We start from the raw sequence: 16,888 nt of genomic DNA, 5'->3' as shown, positions 1-16,888 counted from the left end.
GTTTCAAATGAAGGTCTGCATTTTGAAAATGCTATTTTCTGAACTCCTAACACAGCACTAGCAGTGTTAGGATTTAATCAGCTGTGTAGTTGAGTTTTTTTTTGCCCTAGCACATGCACCCAGTGGGGGCCCCAGGACCGAGTTAGGAAACCCCGGTCTAGAATACTAAATAAATGCCTTGCTCACCAGAATGTCATAAATCGATAGAATTATCAATGCATCATCAACAACCTACTTGACGTCGGAAAAGTGATTTCATTTCCTCTTCACTCACGGAGCGAGGGGAATTTAGGGACCAGGGAGATTTCCAAATGACAGTTTGACCGGTTAAGGAACTGAAAAGATGTGAAAACATATCCAACATGTTTCTTATGGTATTTCACTCATTCATTAGGCCTAAACAAGTCTTGTAGCCTGAATTGATGCGTACACTGCTGTCCACGCACTTCTCTCTGCCTTGGCAAAATGTCTGTTTTACCATTGAACCACACCACATTTTGGAGCATATTCCACATCCATTTGTGAATTTTTCCTGCGACTTACATGCAGTAATGATAAAGTAAAATAGATTCCAAGAGAACTGTAGACGGCATACCCCCACTATTGCTTTTGCCAGTACTTCATACCAAACCGCTCCATCTTATTTTCACCCCTGACAACCTAAAAAAAACATTTAGCATGAGATGGTCCTAGAATCCATATTTTCTGCAGTTTAAATTTCCCACCATATTGTCCCCTATAATAAAATCACAAGCATGCTGGCTTTCTATAAACATCCAAGTTGAATCCAGCTAAACGTTGACACCTAATTTAGGCACCACTTACACTATATATAGCAGGTTGGACTTCTAATAGCTGTGTGGGGGAAGATAGATGATTACGTAAACAAGACATGTTAAACTTTAGAATTAGAAAGCAAACATCAACTTCTGTCAAACAGAACACGGATTGACCAATGTTTATGGCCTGTGTGACAGACTGGCTAGCTAGCTTCTAAGGTGATGAGAGGGAAACAGCAGGGCTATTGACACCTTTTATAGACTAGCGGTCAAAAGGGTATATCATCCTACCTGAGAAGAGCCTGAAGAAATGCCTCATATACATCTGCAATGACTGCGGTCCAAGATCTCAATAATGTCTCCAAGGCGTCTTCTCCATATTCTGTCTACCTTGTGTGAGAGCCATCACAGATCGAGTTTGACGTCATCATCACGAGCCAAATAAACGAGTAATTCGTGAGCGTTTAGACCGCATGCTATACATAAGACTTCCACAGCTCGTCTGGCAATCTGCAACCAAATCCATGTTTAAAGTTGACATAGAAAATAATCGAATTGTTTGATGAACGTGTTTCACAGTGGTAGCAGATGTAGCATTGCGAACTGTGCGTAATAAACGCCCCCAGCTAAATTAGCCGTCTGCGCGCATGCGGATCGTGCAAACGCCAGAGAAAAAGCAGTTTGCAACGGTGTTGTGTACTTAGTCTTTCAAAAGTTTAGCTAGCTACATTTCTTCAAAATACTAAAAAGGCTACTCAACGTGCTTCTAACGTTAGCTTGCTATATAATCCAAGTGCTAGCTTTCTCGCCCGAGGCGAACGTGAAAGAGAACCAACCTGGCAGGACAGTCAGAAGGAAACTGGATGCAGATCAATACAGGGCCTAGCGCGCACGTGTAAACAAGCCTTTCATCGTTTAGCTTTATTACAACTCTGAAATAATGTTTGGTGCCTCGAGATCTGGGGGTGTAAGGGGAGGGCAAGACCAGTTCAACTGGGACGATGTGAAAGGCGACAAACACAGGGAAAACTACCTCGGTAAGTGGAGTAAAATGGGCATCCACCCATCGTCAACGACAGTGCGGTGCTACAGTAGCTGTCTAGTGTACTATATTCGCCTTGCGAAGTACTAGCCAACTGTTAAATCGGTCAATTTTATACACTAGTTAGATGCGTGTAAGTGCCAATGTATAATCAATGTAGCTAGCAATAGTAACGTTAGCTTGTAAACATTTCTCAATGCCACGCTCTTACCTTTTTCCTTATTGTAGTCCCTCATTACATTGCTTGTGTGTAACTCAGTATCTGCCTGAAACTTTGGTAAACCTAGTTATGTCGAACTTGAGAAAGTCAAACGCACACAGCTGACCCCAGTATTGAATACTGGCAAGGTCCATGGAGAGCGGCACGCACACTGTACTGCAGTTGGCCAGGGAATGTGATGCTGCCAGCTACGTAGCTAGTAGGCGCACAGATATAGCTTGCTATGAGATATGAAGTAATCATAAATACACACTATACTGAAATATAAACGCAACAATTATTGATTTTACTGAGTTACAGTTCATGAGGAAATCATTCAAATGAAATAAATTCATTAGGCCCTTAATCTATGGATTACACATGTCTGGGAATACAAATATGCATCTGTTGGTCAGATACAGTACCTTACAAGAATGGGCCTCAGGATTTCGTCACGGTATTTTTGTGTATTCAAATTGCCGTTGATAAAAATGCAATCTTGTTTGCTGTTCGTAGTTTATGCCAGCCCATACCATAACCCCAATCTTTCCCCAAGGTTGACATCAGCAATCTGCTCAGCCATATACGTGATCTGAGGTTGAGGCAGGTTGGATGTACTGCCACATTTTCTGAAACGTGTTGGAGGCGGTTTATCTTAGAATAATTAACATTCAATTATCTGGCAAAAGTTATGGTGGGCACTCCTGCAGTCAGCATGCCAATTGCACACTCTCTCACAACTTGAGCCCGTCTGGCATTGTGTTGTATGTCAAAACTGCACATTGTAGTGGCCATTTTAGTGCACCTGTGTAATGGTCATGCTGTTTAATCAGCTTCTTGATATGCCGCACCTGTCACGTGGATTAATTGTCTTGGCAAAGGACAAGTGCTCAAGTAAAGGGATATAAACAAATTTGTGCACAGCATTTGAGAGAAATACAATTTTTGTGCGTATTGAACATTTTTGGGATCTTTTATTTCAGCTCATGAAGCATAGCACCAACACTTTACATGTTGTGTTTATATTTTTTGTTCGGTGTACATGGCCAAAAGTATGTGGACAGTCCTTCAAATGAGTGGATACGGCTATTTCAGCCACACCTGAAATCGTGCTCCCAGCTATGCATTGTCCATAGACAAATGTCGGCAGTAGAATGGCCTGTACTGAAGTGCTCAGTGACTTTCAACTTTGCACCGTCATAGGATGCCACCTTTTCGACAAGTCAGCTCATCAAATGTCTGCCCTGCTAGTGCTGTTATTGTGAAGTGGGTATGTCTAGGAGCAACAACGGCACAGCCGCAAAGTGGTAGGCCACACAAGCTCACAGAACAGGACCGCTGGTGTAAAAATCGTCTGTCCTTGGTTGCAACACTCACGACTGCGTTCCAAACTGCCTCCAAACTGCCTCTGGAAGAATGTTCAGCACAAGAACTGTTCGGGAGCTTCATGAAATGGGTTTCCGTAGTCGAGCAGCCACTGCAAGCCTAAGATCACCATGCGCAATGCCAAGCGTTGGCAGGAGTGGTGTAAAGCTCGCCGCCATTGAACTCTGGAGCTGTGCAAACACGTTTCCTTGGCGTGATGAATCGTCCTTCACCATCTGGCCGTCCATCGGACAAATCTGTGTTTGGCAGATGCCAGGAGAATGCTACCTGCACCAATGCATAGTGCCATCTGTAAAGTTTGGTGGAGGAGGAATAATGGACTAGGGCTGTTTTTCATGGTTTGTCTAGGCCCCTTTGTTACAGTGAAGAGAAATCTTAACGCGACAACATATGTCATTCAAGACGATTCTGTGCTTCCAACTTCGTGGCAACAGTTTGGGGAAAGCCCTTTCCTGTTTCAGTATGACAATGCCCCCATGCACAAAGCAAGGTCCATACATAAATGGTTTGTTGAGATCAGTGTGGAAGAACTTGACTGGCCTGCACACAGCCCTGACCTCAACAACATCAAATACCTTTGGGATGAATTGCAACACTGACTGTGAGCCAGGCCTAATCGCCCAACATAAGTCCCCGACCTCACTAATTCTCTTGTGGCTGAATGGAAGTCCCCGCAGGTATGTTCCAACATCTAGTGGAAAGCCTTCCCAGAAGAGTGGAGGCTGTTATAGCAGCAAAGGGGGAAACATCTCTATATTAATGTCCATGATTTTGGAATGAGATGTTTGACGAGCAGGTGTCCACATACAAGTACTTCTGGCCATGTATGTATGTCTGTGTAATGTATGTATGTCTGTGTAATGTATGCATGTATATATGTATGAATTGACTGACTTTAAATGCTGTACAATTTTTGAGATGTTCTCCAAATTAATACACTGGTCACGATAACTATTTTTTAAAGATTTTAAAACACTGCAGCCTGTTGCAAAATCTTAGATTTTTAGATATCATCCTGAGTAAGAATAGTTATGATAATCACTTCTGTGTTTGGAAAATCAAACACATTTAAACTTTATGTATAACTTCATTATTAAAGCCATGTCACTTTAACCATATCTACATGTACATACTACCTCAATCAGCCCGACTAACCGGTGTCTGTATGTAGCCTCGCTACTGTATGTAGCCTCGCTACTGTATATAGCCTCGCTACTGTATGTAGCCTCGCTACTGTATATAGCCTTGCTACTGTTATTTTTCACTGTCTTTTTACTGTTGTTTTTATTTCTTTACTTACCTATTATTCACCTAATACCTTTTTTGCACTATTGGTTAGAGCCTGTAAGTAAGCATTTCACTGTAAGGTCTACACCTGTTGTATTCGGCGCACGTGACAAATAAACCTTTATTTGATTTGGGCATGCATGCTTGCATTTTAAGTATAGTTACATCCCCGTTATTGTACCATCCCCAGGGAACTCTCTTATGGCACCGGTGGGGCGATGGCAGAAAGGCAAAGATCTGACGTGGTATACCAAAGACAAAAAAGGCGTTGTCAAGCCTATGTCAAGAGAAGAGGAGCTTGCCACTGTGAAAGCGGCAGAGCAAGAGGCACTGATGGCTGCCCTGTAAGAGGAACATCACACAAAAATAAGAACCTTACAGAAATATTAGAATAAAATGTCAAGCTAATGTCTTATTCTGTGTTTTCAGAGGCCACAAGAATATAAAGAGACAACCAACTGGCCTGACCAAAGAGGTGCTTCTTTTTTTCCTTCAGTGTTTTTGAGACACATTTGTATTCTGTGCTAGATTGCATGTTTTGGATCACAAGCATGTCTTTGTTTTATGGGATCACAACTGCATTAGAACATTGAAGATAATGTTTCAATAAATCACATTTATTTAGATGTTGTTGTTTTTTGCAGTTGTCACAGTGATTTACAGTAACTAGACCAGATCCTAAATAGCAAGCATAATCAATTTCCAATCAAATTTGATCATACAATTTAGGGATGAGAACATGATTGCTTTAATTCCAATTGCAATGTGCCCAACAGGACCTTGCAGATGTGTGCAGGAGGGAGGATGTGGACGCTGAGGACAGAGATGTGGACAGAGTCTCAGGCCTTGGAAGCTCTGGGTAACTTACTGCAATTTGCAAAAGTGTTAGGTTCTGATTCTGTATTACAGTCGGAGATTTCACCAACAAGAGATGAATGGTTTTGGAGCCACTATGGCTCTTGAGTTGTTTATGTATCCTCAGTTTAGAGATGTTTATTTTCTAAGCATTATCGCTCGTTAGACTATTTTTGTAGGAACCATGGCCGAGTATCCCCTTAAAATTACAAATGGAGAAAAAAGGTGCTTGCCGTATTGGATTGGAGTGTACTAGTTGAGTAATTATTCATATGTTTTCTGTCATCAGTGCAACGTCACGGAAAATGGTGTTCTCCCAAAAGGAGAAGGAAGCTGCCAAAATTGGCTTGTCAGTCTTCACAGTAAGTTTATTTTCATGCTCTCTGTGTAGAACATCCAAACTCAGTTTAGCTATTCAGTATAGTACACAACAGTGTGTTGGCGTGTTAATCCATTTGTGTTAGCTACACATTTGTAGCCCAGTGGCGTTTTAAGATCAGGGAGGACACTTTATTTTTTTTATTATGAACATGACCGTATTTCTATTACAGCATATTGGATGACTTTCATTCATATTCCATTCACCCAGCTCAATGTATCATCGATGGGTTAGGCTACTACATAATACTTGAATTTGCCCTTTATCCGTCATGAGGTTGTTACAACCTAGCCTTCAAATGAAAGTTTGAGAGACAAATTGGTGTAATCAAGGTGACAGACAGTGACGCATTCAATACCTAGACTGCATCTAGCTGATCTGGGGCGTAATCATTAGTCCAAACAGTTGCAAAATGTTCCGTTTTGCAACTAAAATTAGAGTTTCTATTGGACAAATTTGGGTAGGTCCATCCCGTTTCGTTCCGTTTGCTTCCATTTAAGAAATCCACGATTCTAAAATGGATTGTCTACTCAGGGATAACAGGGCGATGAAGTAGTCGGAGCTAGACATACAAAGTCGTAGCATGCATGAAAATCGTAATATTTTCGGAGATTCCTGAGGACGCATCCAATAATCCAGAGGGCAGGATCAGAGAATTCATGTAATCCACCTTGAAACTTCCTCTAGAGACTGTAAACAAGGTGGCTTTTCACCGTGGACACAGACTTTGAGTTCGGCGCAACAAGACCAAGGGTACCCGACCGATCATTGCAAAATTTGAACACCACCAACAAAAGGAGCTGATCAACAGCAGGGGAAAGGGGCTTAAAGGGACCAAATTCGGTCTCGATGACCAATTTCCACAGGAAATAAACGAACACCGCAAGAGACTGTATCCTGTACAGAGGGAGAGGGGTAAGCGTGCCTTTCTCATTGTGGACAAACGCTTTATAGATGAACAGCTATTCCGAGATAGCTCCATAACACCATGGCTGTACTAAATTCTACAGGGACTTCAGGTTACGAAAAAGAAAGACAGTAACGTTATGGGAACTGTAAAAATATCTGAACACTGAAGTGGATATGAACACACACGTATTCAATTACATGTTCACTTACACATACATATACACTTGATCTCGCTCTCTTCTCTTTCTCTGTTTTCTCCCTCACCTCTGTCAATTGTCGAAATGTTCTATAATTTAATATGGTTCTTGTTTATCTTTTCTGTCTTTATCTACATGTTTACAACGAGCAAGGGGAAGATCTCAGAATAGGGACATTTGGGGAATAATAACATTGTATGGGGATACATTTGTACTGTAGTGAAGCCGTCTCTATAGTAATGCAAGGTCTCTTTCATGATCATGTGAAACGTCAATTGCTATGGAAATGCTGGGATGTGTTTTTCAATGATGTTAAAGGTAATTATGATGCAACTATGATGGTGATACAATATGGATTACAATTATCATCTTGAATATTAAGGCTATACACACTACATGTTACACACATAGACACTCAACCATGCAAATCACACAGTCTTACTCTTATACAGACATTGTACAAGCTCACTAAATCGCATCCGATAAACACATCAATTTACTCATTTACGACACATAATATCTTGTCTCAATTTTCTAACATCTGTGGCATTGGCTCACAGGCAAACAGACAAGGGCATAAAACATATATTGCTAGAACCAAAAAAAAAGAAAATTCTAGATATCAGACATTTGAAACCTCTAGTTTTGACCTTCATAATACCTCTGATGGCAGTAACTTTACAAGCACTAATTATGGTCACTTTTCACTGAGAATAGTATCTAGTTATGGTAAGGGGTGAAATAAGTATAGCCAGTTATAATTGTAACGGTTTAGCAGATTATTTAAAAAAGATCCGTCTTTATGTGGCTAAAAGGAATATAACATATACTGTTTACCGGAAACTCACTCTACATCCTTAGATTAAGTTGTGTGGGAAAAAATAATGGGGTGGTGAAATAATTTTCTTTCATGGACAAAGGAACTAAAAAATTCGAAAGGAAGGTGGATCTTTTTGAATATGAAAGTGGACGAAAAAGAGATTTGTCTCATTAATCTATATGGTCCAAATCAGGATGATCCATACTTCTTTGAAAATATTTATATATATCCTCAATGGACTGTAAAGGAAATCACTCTACAAACTATCATCACCGTGCCCTTAAGGAAATCACAAATATTATGGACACGTTAGAAATAGTGGATATTTGGAGACTAAAAAACCCAGACCTAGTGAGATATACATGGAGGAGACTTAATCAAGCTAGTTGTCTTGACTACTTTCTTGTCTCTTTCTCTCTTGCATCAAAGGTTAAAAAAGTTTTAATAGGAGACAGAATGCGATCGGATCATCATCTAATTGGCCTTCACATAACACTTATAGAATTTCCATGTTGACGGGTATATTGGAAATTTAATCCAAGTTTACTGGAGAACAAGTTATTTTTAACTAAGACAAAATAATTTAACAATTTTTCCAGTATAACATAGGAACAGCAAATACAGTTATTGTTTGGGATACCTTTTAAATGTACCTTCAGAGGTAATTCAATATTCATCAATAATAAAAAAGCAGTTTTTGGCAAAAGAGACGACTAACAAGGGAAATACATGAACTAATAGGACAGGTAGATACAAAATAAGTTATAGGTAAATCAAAAAGAACGTGAATTTATTCAAGAACGATCTAATATAATCTATTACAAAGATAAAGCAAACTGGATGGAATATGTTGAAAAATGCACACAATTCTTCCTGAATCTCCAACACAGGAACGCTAACAAAAATAATTTGCAGAACCTCGTTACTGAAGATGGAGTCATCTATGATTCTCCGAAAGATGTTTTTAAAGGGGAAGCTAAATATTTTAAGCAGATGGAAAAGAGAACGTCTCATCCTCTCCCACTGAATGAAGATTACGGTTAGGAATTCTTTCCAAATAATTAACAAAAAATTAACAATTGTACAGAAAGATCAGTGCGAAGGCCAAATTACAGAGAACTTTATGGCTATTAAATCATTTTAGTCTGGAAAAAACCCAGGGCTTGAAGTATATCAAGCCTTTTTTTATATACTCCATTGTTCGCTTGTTTTAACTGCTCCTATAGAAATGGAAGTCTGTCAGGTACTCAGCAGGATGGTCTGATTTCACTATTATTCAAACAAGACCCAGATGGCAAATATATAGACCTAGTCTATCTATAAAAAAAACTGGAGGCCCCTTACACTTCAATGTTGTGATGCGAAATGCATAGCACTCAGAATTGAAAGGGTTTTACCAGGTATTGTTCATCCTGATCAGACAGGTTTTTTACATGGACGATACATTGGAGATAATATGCGACAAATACTAGAAATAATAGAACATCATGAAACCTCTAAGAAGCCAGGCCTGGTATTTATAGCGGATTTTGAAAAGGCCTTTGATAAAGTAAGACTGGATTTTATTTTTTCCGATTTCGGTGATTCTCTTATAAAATGGGTAAAAGTAATGTATAGCAACCCCAGGTGTAAAATAGTAAATAACGACTCTTCGCATAGTTTTGAATTGTCAAGAGGAGTTAAACAAGGGTGTCCGCTGTCACCATATCTATTCGCTATGGCCATCGAAATGCTAGCTATTAAAATCATATCCAATGACAACATTAGATGATTAGAAATCCAAGGCTTAAAAACAAAGGTGTCCATGTATGCCGATGACTCCATTTTTAAATTAAGTCCGCAAGCTAGATCCCTGCAATGTCTCATTGAAGATATAGATAACTTTTCTGGACTAAAACCTAATTATGATAAGTGTACAATATTATGTAATGGATCTTTAAAAAATACAACTTTTACATTACCCTGCAGTTTACCTATAATATGGGCAGACGGTGAAGTAGACATACTTGGTATTCATATCACAAAATATATAAATAAGCTCTCCACAATGAATTTCAATAGAAAACTTAGAAGTAGAAATACCTGTCTATTTATGGAAAAAAAATGCCCTGATTAACTCCATAGTCAAATCTGTTTACTCACTTTCTTATGGCACTGCCTACTCCTGATGGTTCATTTTTCAAATCATATGAGCAAAAATATTTAGCTTTATCTGGGATGCTAAACCAGACTAAATAAAGCGTGCCTATCTATATAATGAATATGAATTGGGTGAGTTGAGTTTATTAAATATAAAAGCACTAAACCTCTTTCTAAAAGCTTCACTCATTCAAAAGTTTTACTTGAACCTTAAATGGTTCTCAAGTAGATTACTAAGAAAAGCTCATCCATTGTTTAAAAATTGCCTTTGTGCAGATTGCCATGTCTAATTTAAGATTAATTGAAAATTATACTTTTTTTCAAAGCATTGCAGAGCTAGCTACAAATTTAATTTCATCCCCCCTGAAAAGATAGAACAAATATTATGGCAGAACTCAAATGTGCTGGTTGTTAAAATACCTGTATTCATGGGAAATATGTTTGAAAAGGGTATTTTGTACAAAAATTATGTTGTAAATTGGAATGGTAGAGTTATATCTTTCATGGAGTTATCAGAATTGTACAGGAAGGTCTGCTCAATCCAAGAGTACAACCAATTGATTACAGCATTACCTAAAAAATGGAGGAGGCAGGTGGCAGCAGGAGGAAGTAGGGAACTGGTCTGTCTGCCCAATAAAAAGGATCAAAACTGTCAGAGGAATAAAACTAGCATAACTAGGAAAGTATACCAGTTTCATTTGAGGACCAGTATGTTGACAACTGTGCCATACAGTTTGCAAAATTTTTGATGTACAGGGTTATTGAGTTGATATATAAAACGACTCAAGATTCAATACTTCGTGCTTTTCAGCTAAAATTATTATATAGAATTCTTGCCACCAACAAAACGTTGAATATTTGGCGCATAAAATCATCGAAGCTCTGCAGATTTTGTTGTCTCAGGTTCAGGAATGGCTGAAAATGCATAACATTGATCCAAAATTGACCCTAGAAATAGTACTGTTAGGAGATCAGCAGAGACTGGGTCAGTCAATTACTAATATACTAATACTCTTAGTAAAAACATTTATCTTCAACTCGCAATCTGTGGATTCTATTCGATTAGATTTACTGCAAGTATATTGTATGTTTTGGATATTGTGTTTTTTTTAAAGATTTTTTCAAATAAACGTTTTGAAACAGAATTGGCAGAATGTACATATACGCTTGAATGAGTTGCAGTGTTGGATAGCCTTCATCCAGCTAGCTAACATAAATAGCATTATTCTCTGTCTGGTTGTTGAGTAGGCTAAATTAGCTTCATTAGCTAAGTGAAAGGTAAACTAAGAAGAAGAGAAAAATACTAAATATAGCTAGAAAGGAATTTGTTCAAAACTGCTAAACTATCTTTCTCTGAGTCAATGACTCACTACACAGTATGCACTGCAGTGGTAGCTAGCTGTAGCTTATGCTTTCAATATTGGATTAATTCTCTGATCCTTTGATTGGATAGACATGTCAGTTTATGCTGCAAGTGCTCTGATAGGTTGGAAGTTGTCATAATAACTGTGTAAGTCTATGAAAGTGGGTGAGAACCATGAGCCTCCTAGGTTTTGTTATGAAATCAGTGTACCCAGAGGAGGACGGAAAATAGCTGTCCACCGGCTACACGATTGAACTATCCGAGAAGATGCTGTTGAGGCTACTCTAGACATAAATTGTAAAACAGTCTTTTAATCAGTTATTTGGTGACGTTAATATATTTATTATAGTTGTATCTAAAAATGATCACTTTGAAGTTTTATGAAATGAAATGCACTGATGGTCCCCTTGTTCCTCTGAGGAGACGCCATTCGTGTAGCTACATGATTTATACAGCTTGGGAATTGATGCTGTAATAGACATGTTACATGATTATGGTCATAATGGAGAGCACTATTTTCACAGCACCATAAAACAGAAGGGAAGTCTGGAAGCCAGGAAGCCTTCGCCAGAAAGATGTCTGAGAACACAGAGAAACAGGACATGGATCAAAGGTAACGTCTTATTGATCACATATTGCGTTGACAATCGATTCCCTGAGGTACATTTCTTCCATTACTGTCCAAACCAAAAAATATGTAATCAAGACTTGTCTGTTATACTTTCCCATCATAGACATGAGAGCAGCAAAAAGAAGAAGAAGGAAAAGAGAAAAAAAAAGGAAAAGAAGAAGAAGAAAAGGCAGAGAAGAGACTCTTCCTCCTCTTCAGGTTCAGACAATGACAGTAAAAGGTTAGCATGTTTCTGCCTTTTTAACCTGCAGGTCATATGTACATATTATCCTTATGCCTTTTTAAAATGATAATACAACATTTATCACAAACTGTGAACAGTACATGGCGCCGACAGAGATGGTCGCCTCGCGTTCTTAGGAAACTATGCAGTATTTCGTTTGTTTTATTTTTATGTATTATTTCTTACAATGTTACCCCAGGAAATCTTAAGTCTTATTACATACAGCCAGGAAGAACTATTGGATATAAGAGCAATGTCAACTTGCCAACATTACAACCAGGAATACGACTTTCCCGAAGCAGATCCTCTGTTTGGACCACCACCCAGGACAATGGATTGATCCCAGTAGGTTGACCCAAAACAACAGCGCTGCAGAAGGGGCAGACGGAGCGGTCTTCTGGTCAGACTCCGTAGACGTGCACATCGCTCACCGCTCCCGAGTGGACATTGGCGAGCACTAAAGTCTTTTGACAACAAGGTAAATTAAATTCGAGCAATGGATGCCTTCCAGAGAGACATCAGAGATTGTAACATTCTCTGTTTCACGGAAACATGGCTCACTCGGGATACGTTATCAGAGTCGGTACAGCCACACGGTTTCTTCACGCATCGCGCAGACAGAAACATCTATCTGGTAAGAAGGGCGGGTATGCCTTATGATTAACGAGTTGTGGTGTGATCATAACAACATATAGGAACTCTAGTCCTTTTGTTCACCTGACCTAAAATTCCTTACAATCAAATCAAACCACTGGTTTTAATCATGGCAAGGCGACCGGAAACATGACCGAATACAAACAGTGTAGCTATTCCCTCTGCAAGGCAATCAAACAAGCTAAGCATCAGTATAGAGACAAAGTAGTCACAATTCAACGGCTCAGGCACGAGACAGATGTGGCAGGGTCTACAGTCAATCACGGATTACAGAAAGAAAACCAGCCCCGTCGCGGACACCGATGTTTAGTTTGTCTGGGAGCAAGACAACTTCTTTGCTCGCTTTGAGGACTATACAGTGCTACCAAAACCGCCGGGCTGTCCTTCACCGCAGCTAACGTGAGTAAAACATTTAAATGTGTTAACTCTCGCAAGGCTGCCGGCCCAGACGGCATCCCTAGCCGTGTCCTCAGAGCATGTGCAGACCAGCTGGCTGGTGTGTTTTCGGACATATTCAATCAATCCCTATCCCAGTCTGCTGTTCCCACATGCTTCAAGAGGGCCACCATTGTTCCTGTTCCAAAGAAAGCTACGGTAACTAAGCTAAATGACTACTGCCCTGTAGCACTCACTTCCGTCATCATGAAGTGCTTTGAGAGACTAGTCAAGGATCATATCACCTCCACACTACCTGACACCCTTGACCCACTCCATTTTGCTTACTGCCCCAATAGGTCCACAGACGACGACACAATTCACAATCACACTGCACACTGCCCTAACCCATCTGGACAAGAGGAATACCTATGTAAGAATGCTGTTCATCGATTACAGCTCAGCATTTAACACCATTGTAGCCTCAACTCGTCATTAAGCTTGAGCCCCTGGGTCTCTACCCCCGCCATGTGCAACTGGGTCCTGGACTTTGACGGGCCGGCCCAAGGTGATGAGGGTAGGAAACATCTCCACCCCGCTGATCCTCAATACTGGGGCCCACAAGGGTGCGTTCTCAGCCCTCTCCTGTACTCCCTGTTCACCCATGACTGCGTAGCCATGCACGCCTCCAACTCAATCCTCAAGTTTGCAGACGACACTACAGTGGTAGGCTTGATTACCAACAACGACGACACGGCCTACAGGGAGGTGAGGGCCCTCGGAGTGTGGTGTCAGGAAAATAACCTCACACTCAACGTCAACAAAACAAAGGAGATGATCGTGGACTTCAGGAAACATCCGAGGGAGCACCCCCCTATCCACATCGACGGGACAGTAGTGGAGAAGGTGGAAAGTTTTAAGTTCCTCTGCGTACACATCACGGACAAACTGAAATGGTCCACCCACACAGACAGCGTGGTGAAGAAGGTGCAACAGCACCTCCTCAACCTCAGGAGGCTAAAGAATTTTGGCTTGTCACCAAAAACACTCAAACTTTTACAGATGCACAATCTTGAGCATCCTGTCGGGTTGTATCACCGCCTGGTACGGAAACTACTCCGCCCACAACCGTAAGCCTCTCCAGAGGGTAGTGAGGTCTGCACAACGCATCACCGGGGGCAAACTACCTGCCCTCCAGGACACCTACACCGCCCGATGTCACAGGAAGGCCAAAAAGATCATCAAGGACAACAACCACCAGAAGGCGAGGTCAGTACAGGTGCATCAAAGCTGGGACCGAGAGACTGAAAAACAGCTTCTATCTCAAGGCCATCAGACTGTTAAACAGGCATCACTAACATTGAGTGGCTGCTGCCACCATACTGACTCAAATCTCTAGCCACTTTTAATAATTACATTGGATGTAATAAATGTATCACTAGTCACTTTAAACAATGCCACTTTATATAATGTTTACATACCCTACATTACTCATCTCATATGTATATACTGTACTCTATACCATCTACTGCATCTTGCCTTTGCCGCACAGCCATCGCTCATCCATATATTTCTATGTACATATTCTTATTCATTCCTTTACACTTGTGTGTATAATGTAGTTGTTGTGAAATTGTTAGATTACTTGTTAGATATTACTGCACTGTCGGAACTAGAAGCACAAGCATTTCGCTACACTCGCATTAACATCTGCTAACCATGTGTATGTGACCAGTAAAATTTGATTTGATTTGACACCAAAGTCCTAATAATGCTACAAGACAAGTCTTTGCACTAGAGGGCGCTAAATTACTGTTGCAGGGGGCGGTAAAGCTGGTTTTTGGTTCCATCTCAAAAGCTGTGTTTTTGTGGCAAACTTCAAAAGTTCTGTCAACCATTAAACTTTGTATGCTTGGTCGAAATATAGAACGGGTTGTAGCTACCCTCACTAAGGATGTGTCAGTTAATGTGTCCAGCTGCTTAATTAGGTGGTACTACAGGTCTTATGAAATTCTTGATTTGAACTGAGTGAATGCATCATCCAGCCCATGTAATGCTTATCTTGTTTTTTGGGCGGTGGGGCGGGGGAGACCTTATTCATTATTCTCTTATGGAACCCAGATAGTTATCATCCTCATAGATAGGTAAAGGTTTATATCATAACATTAAGTGTATCTCTGCTTTATCTTCCTCAGCCAGCTCTCACAACAGCTTACTTCGACCCCCACCTACTAGTCCCAATCATTGACTCTGTGTGTGTTTTACTCCTCAGGCACAGAAAGGACCACCATCATCATAATCCATCATGCCTCAGTCAGACTGGAGCCAGACCCCATGACAGCCATTCAAGGGGGGGGCCAAAGGGCGAGCGCCACCCCTCCTCCTCCCAACGACGCCAGCAGAGGCATGACACAGACTCCTCCGACAGGGGGTCCCCTGTCCCTCGTCACCGTGCTAGCCACAAGGCAGCCCCTGCTGCTCCTACACAAAGCCACAGGCGGCGCCATGACACAGACTCGGACGATTAAGTTCCCCCCTAACCCCACAATCAGACACACGCAGAGGGAGAGGAGCCCTCTAGTCCACAGCAGAGCAGCTTGACTGGTCTATGGACTGTCCTCATGTACCTCTGGACAGGACTCAGTGGGCTGTGGTTGAGAACAGTGTGTCAATCTGTAGGCTACTCCTCAAACCACCCGCAGGCTTGTGGCCTTGTTGGAACTGATTGTCGTTTTTATCTGTTGAATTTGTGTCTTGGTTATCTTATTCTGAACCAGTACAAATGTATTTTATTATCTAGCTACCAAAATTGAAGGACATTTTGTCACTATTCATGCAAGTAAATCAGGGACTAGTTAAGTACTGAAAGCAAGATAAGTAGATGTGTACTTGGTGCTGAAATTAAGTTACTGTCAATAAAAACTATTGCTGTACAAAATATTTAATTCTGGTGTCACACTTGCCCATACCACCACCAGCAAAAAAAAGAAAAGTGGGCCAACAACTGTCACCTATTTGGTTTGTCGCTCTTGGTCATCTGTTGAAAATCCTCTCATTCCGATGCTTATAGTCTCCAATACCCCTCTCCATCCCACTGTGCCTCCTGCACTACTCAGCAGCTTTGCTCCTTTTCTTTCTTCAATCAAGCCAGAACTCCTTTGTCCCCATCCCTCCATTCTGTTCTAGGTTCAGCTCCCTGCCTCTCTGGCTGTGGTGAGATACCATTGGAATGCACTCCAGTGGTCATAATGGAGTATAGTGTTTGCGTTTGCCTTGAATTGGCTCTGAAAGGGGCATTCTGCTGGCTGGCACCTGGGGGTGCACTAAAAAGAGCAAGGCATTCACAAAGGAAAGTGCAAAAAACCAGGCTGGTCCTTTATATGGCCGAGTACCGTTAGGACCACCACACACAAACCAAGCTGATGGACCAGCAGGAGAGGAGGCAGAGACAAAGCCATCCTCTAAGGGACCTGAGAGTCCTGCCCCTCCCTCTTCTACCATACTCTCCTGCCATGTTTTATAGGCTTGGCTGCGTTAACCATGGCAGCCTAATCAACCTGAAAGAGCGTTGTCCTAGATTGCTACCCAATTATTGCCTGCCTCCCCTGGTGCAGACCCCAACATAACAGACGGACAGGCCCCACTATCTC

The 16,888-nt window shown here is 41.0% G+C and overlaps 2 protein-coding genes across 4 annotated transcripts in view; one reads left to right on the top strand and one right to left on the bottom strand.

Moving 5' to 3' along the window:
* The window catches only part of LOC109871729 (guanylate kinase), a 31,649-nt gene extending 28,840 nt beyond the window's left edge, over positions 1-2,809 (bottom strand). The window contains exon 1 of one of the 3 annotated variants that reach the window (XM_031807352.1): positions 2,446-2,809. Coding sequence is in view for 2 of the 3 variants with exons in the window: in XM_020462706.2 (XP_020318295.1) it covers positions 1,071-1,104 (34 nt within the window). In the remaining variant the exon portion in view is untranslated. Of the gene's footprint in view, positions 1-1,070; positions 1,709-2,032; positions 2,224-2,445 lie in introns of those variants that run through there. The other 2 variants (XM_020462707.2, XM_020462706.2) reach the window with 2 other exon arrangements.
* Positions 1,232-16,183, top strand: LOC109871727 (multiple myeloma tumor-associated protein 2 homolog). The gene is made up of 8 exons (XM_020462704.2): positions 1,232-1,816; positions 4,884-5,037; positions 5,123-5,168; positions 5,470-5,552; positions 5,838-5,910; positions 11,880-11,968; positions 12,090-12,206; positions 15,511-16,183. The coding sequence occupies exons 1-8, from the start codon at positions 1,720-1,722 to the stop codon at positions 15,764-15,766; spliced, it is 915 nt and encodes a 304-aa protein (XP_020318293.1). The 5' UTR covers positions 1,232-1,719; the 3' UTR covers positions 15,767-16,183.
* Positions 16,184-16,888: the final 705 nt, after the last annotated feature.

The sequence above is a fragment of the Oncorhynchus kisutch genome, linkage group LG27 (assembly GCF_002021735.2).
Source record: "Oncorhynchus kisutch isolate 150728-3 linkage group LG27, Okis_V2, whole genome shotgun sequence".
NCBI lineage: Eukaryota > Metazoa > Chordata > Actinopteri > Salmoniformes > Salmonidae > Oncorhynchus > Oncorhynchus kisutch.
The sequence above is the reverse complement of the archived record's forward strand: the minus strand, read 5'-3'. Positions and strand labels throughout refer to the sequence as shown.

Excerpts from the sequence above, each read along its gene's own strand:
- LOC109871727 (XM_020462704.2), top strand. The coding sequence starts at position 1,720 with ATGTTTGGTGCCTCGAGATCTGGGGGTGTAAGGGGAGGGCAAGACCAG. Across the intron at positions 11,969-12,089 it reads AAACAGGACATGGATCAAAG|ACATGAGAGCAGCAAAAAGA; the intron begins GTAACGTCTTAT and ends TTCCCATCATAG. Across the intron at positions 12,207-15,510 it reads TCAGACAATGACAGTAAAAG|GCACAGAAAGGACCACCATC; the intron begins GTTAGCATGTTT and ends TTTACTCCTCAG.